Raw genomic sequence first — 4,637 nt, forward strand, 5'->3', positions numbered from 1 at the left:
GATTATCACAATTTACATTGAATGATGTTTATACCATTGTTTGATGCAACTGCATGCCGTATTTCTATATGAAAATAAACAAGCTGAAAACACTCTAACTGAAAAACCTTAAGTGCTTTTCTATAGTATTAAGCCTCAAATGTCAAATATACATCGGACTGGTTTCTTCTTTAAATTATAAAAAAGTAAAAATATGCATGGTATTATAATGTTATACTAAAACTAAAATAATGGGAAAAACCCTTAAGATAACATGTAGAAAGAAAAAAGCATCTCAAGCACGCAGAATAACATAAGTGGACTTTGAACGATTAATTGCCGCTTTGAACGATTATGTAATTGTGGCATCCATAATTGTAATCGCAATTAGAAATTGGATTAATTGTGCAGCCCTAACTTAACATTTCACTCATTCCCATACTTTTCCCAGCTTGGAAATCACACTTTTGATTAAAAGACTTTTTTTTGTACCTTCTCATCCTCCTCCTTTGTCCAGGGTCCTTTGACAAGATCAGGATCCAAAACTTTGAACCAGCGATGCTGACACTGATGCTCTGATCGATTCTGTAACAACAACAACGACACAACTGCCACCGTTAAAGCAGTCCACCACAGATTCCTCTCTCATGTGAGCTCTCTGAATGCATTATTGATGTAAACAGACTTACAGGCAACAAGCCAGCGATGTATTTCCAGTCATTCGGTCCAAAGTTCAGCACCAATTTTCGCAGCTTATCATCCTGGAAAATACAAAGCCAAGAAATAAATGCATATGCCATCTTTCATTTTTGACAAATATCCTCTGGATTCCATGCAACAGAAAAAAGTTGCATTTATTCTCTCAATTTTGTCAGGTTTACGCAACCAAAACCTTCCCACTTAAAAAAACCAAACAAACGACAAGACATTGTAATCCATATGAATCGAGCATTGTTAAAGGGGTCATATGATGCGATTTCAAGTTTTCCTTTCTCTTTTCCCAAAGAGACATTCTTTATCAAAGTTAAGACTCTGCCACCCCCCCTAAAACGGCTCGTTCTAACACGCCCCCACATATCTACCTCACTATGTGGGACCTACAATAATGTACAGTATTTGAAAAATAATGTGTTTTTGAACATTAAAGCATGTCAACATATTCTGTTACACCAAATACACAAAATAATGATCTTTAAAAAAAGCATCATATGACCCCTTTAAGATATGTTGGCTTTATATGAGGAACATATTTCATTTTATCCTGTAGTCACGTGAACATTGATCAACATACAAACAGAGCATGTTTGAGCTTCTGTTTACCATATTTCATGAGCTCCCAGTTTGCGTGCAGATCAATGTTTATAGGTCTAAATATTAGATTCATAGGTTTAGAATGACATGAAGGCAAGCAAACTATTAAACATGTATTTATCTTTCTAAATAGCGTAAAGTGGAGACGGAAATTCTGGAAAACAAAAGTGAAGTTACAGATGTGTCTTATATATCAGCTGCTTTCTAATAGTTTTCGATCTTTTGTTTCAGAGTGTTTCATAATCTCAAGCGGTTTCCGCAGTGATTTGGAATAAGCTTACGGTGTGTGTCTACACTTCACATCACATGAGCAAAAAATGGAATTAAATACTTTTCCAGTAATATCTAATACATAAATCTTCATTTCTGTAGAATTTCAACTACACACGGTTTCAGTGATTTAAGACCTGCAGTCTATAGCAGTATACCTCCTCTTGGGTCCACTTGACTTTCACTCTCCCACAATCCTTCTGATCAGCCACATCGGAGTCTGTGTCCTGACACATGGCCTCTTCCTCATCCTCACTGTTCACACACACACTTCATGTTTAGGGTTGGGGAAAACAACACTGAATCCAGATCAGCAAACTCTGGCAACAATGTGCTGATGGTGCACTAACACCGTTTGACATCTGGCCTTGTGTTTGCCACACAACTAGAGGAAAAACTCAACATCCTTTAACAATATCAGTGCTAATTAAATCATCTCAGACGCTCTCAAGGATGCACAGTTGGGTTTTGTGTAAAGTATCACCTCTACTAGCATATCTGGCTAATTGTTTCAATGCATGCCATTAACATGTAGGTAAAAAAAACTGAGGTATGCATCACATAGAAATGATTTGGATTAGTTAATAACATTGTGTGTTTTTAAATTCGTCTGTATAGCGTTTAAACTAAACGGGTGCCGCGAGTTTGAGCTCTCTTTGTGTTTTTATATTAGGCGGGGTTCAATGCATCATTCACTAACTCAATGTCAACAATCTCTACAAACCCAAACGTTATGTTGAATGCATCAGATGTGCTCGTTTTCTTGTCCTAAAGTCAAATTCTATGATAAAATCACATTAAACATACGAGAATAATATTCTTTATGCACTTACCCGCGCGCCCACCACGACATTTCCCTAATGTTCGCTCAAAACGCACCAATAAAACAGACTTTACGAGGACTCTGTATGTATGCATGCAGCATACAAACGCACAAACATCTGTGATGTTAATGAGCTGGTCGATCAAATACAGTAAACGCTTTCATTGGAAAAAGCCCAGCTAAACATGTATTGCTGCGCGCCCAAGTTTCTATCTCGCGCTTCTTTTTCTCAGCCATTCCCGCGAGTGACGTCAGCGGACACACGCTGCGTGCGCGTCCCCCTGAGCCCCAGACGCAGTACGTGCGCGCTCGTAAACACATGGACGCGCTTCCCTAAAAACAAATGTGTGCAGTAATAATAAGTGTTGGGGAAAGTTACTTTTAAAAGTAATGCATTACAATATTGCGTTACTTCCTAACAAAGTAACTAATGACGTTACTTAGTTACTTTTTATTGAAAGTAATGCGTTACGTTACTTTTTTAATCTGGGCTGGACTTGCTTGTTTGCTTTAAATATAAAAAGCTATGTTTTTGGCAAATATAAAAGCCCTTTTACAACAAAAGTGAAATGAGTAAGCCTCAGGCTGAAGGAAAAGCAAATTCACGTCTGTACAGTAGAACACAGAAGAAGAAATTTCAACACTCTTCAGCAATAAAAAAAAAGAAGAAGAAATATTAGTTTATCTTGTGTAATTTTTGCTTATTAGTATGGTTGAATTGGATCACTGAAGGTCAGCAGCAAATAAATGGGATTAAATACATAAAGGATATTTGTATTATTTAACATATTTAATTATTGCAGGCAGCTTTGAGTCATATTCTGTGTTGTTTTTAACTGTTTTTATTAATTTTGAGGAAAACTAAATCTGATTTATTTATTTTTTTGAGTGAATGAGATGAATTAATGCATGTTCACATTTATTCTAGAACTAAAGTAACATTTTACTCCCGATTTCTCTCAACATGGGGACAGGAGAGCTTGCAATCAATAAATGGGAAAAAAAAGTAACTTGCGTTACTTATTTGAAAAAGCACCTCAGATATTCTCTTGTAAATTAAAAAGTAATGCGTTACTTTACTAGTTACTTTTAAAAAAGTAATCTGATTACGTAACTCACGTTACTTGCAATGCGTTACCCCCAACACTGATAATAACGTATGCACCAAATTACACAAAAGCGACACAAATATTGTTAGTGTATTTTAAAATGGGCCGTAATATATCGGGGGATATTGGATATTGCTGTTGAATACTTTCTAGATTAATTGATAAATCACTGATATTGGTTTAAAATCGAAACATAAAACATAAATTTAGAATCAAGTCATTCGAGCTTTCAGTTTCTCATTCTTTACCTTTTACTGCATTATAAAGATGTTCAGATTACAGATTGTGTATTTGGACGTGTTCCGACTGAGGATTTAGCTTTGGGAAATATTTTAATTTGACTTCACTAAAGAGAACAAAATGACTTTATTTTGTTATCCGTAAAAGGAGATATTAAATAAAAAGATCTGATTTTCCCACGTGAGCCTGTAGTCGGAGAACTACTCCTAATCAAGCACAGCTATAAATGCAAGCTGAGTCTATAATTAACAGTGTTGGGGAAAGTTACTTTTAAAAGTAATGCATTACAATATTGCGTTACTCCCTAAAAAAGTAACTAATTACGTTACTTAGTTACTTTTTATGGAATGTAATGCGTTGCGTTACTTTTGCATTACTTTCGCGTTACTTTTTCACTAAATTCACGTCTGTACAGTAGAACGCAGGAGAAGAAACACTCTTCAGCAATAAAAAAACAATGAAGCACAATTGTTAGTTTCTCTAAAGTAAGTTTTGCTTATTAGTACGGTTGAACTGGATCATCAAAGGTCAGCAGCAAAGATATTGGTTAATAAAATGGGATTAGATACATTTGATGTTAACATATCTAATTATTGCAGGTTTGCATCATATTCTGAGTTTGCATTTCACTGTTTTAATTCATTTTGATGAATAGCAAATCTGTTTTTTGTGAGTGGGATGAATTAATGCACATTCACATTTAGTCTAGAACTACATCATGTTCACACAACGCCTCTGCACTTCCGATTTCTCCCAATATGGGGACAGGAGAGCTGTCAGTCAATAAATGGGAATACAAAGTAACTGGCGTTACTTTAAAAAAAAAGTAATGCGTTACTTTACTAGTTACTTGAAAAAAGTAATCTGATTACGTAACTCGCGTTACTTGTAATGCGTTACCCCCA

General features: G+C 35.5%; 1 protein-coding gene across 2 annotated transcripts in view; it reads right to left on the bottom strand.

Annotated features, from left to right (window-relative positions):
- Nucleotides 1-2,606, bottom strand: part of LOC107670940 (myb-related protein B-like) — a 26,738-nt gene extending 24,132 nt beyond the window's left edge. For both annotated transcript variants that reach the window (XM_016463762.1, XM_016463763.1), the window contains exons 1-4: nt 2,394-2,606; nt 1,719-1,815; nt 669-740; nt 472-564 (exon numbers count right to left, since the gene is read on the bottom strand). In XM_016463762.1, coding sequence (XP_016319248.1) covers nt 472-564; nt 669-740; nt 1,719-1,815; nt 2,394-2,413 — 282 coding nt within the window. In that variant the 5' untranslated portion in view covers nt 2,414-2,606. The remainder of the gene's footprint in view (nt 1-471; nt 565-668; nt 741-1,718; nt 1,816-2,393) is intronic.
- Between the last annotated feature and the right edge of the window lie 2,031 nt (nt 2,607-4,637).

The sequence above is a fragment of the Sinocyclocheilus anshuiensis genome, unplaced genomic scaffold (assembly GCF_001515605.1).
Source record: "Sinocyclocheilus anshuiensis isolate Anshui unplaced genomic scaffold, SAMN03320099.WGS_v1.1 scaffold1503, whole genome shotgun sequence".
Taxonomy (NCBI): Eukaryota; Metazoa; Chordata; class Actinopteri; order Cypriniformes; family Cyprinidae; genus Sinocyclocheilus; species Sinocyclocheilus anshuiensis.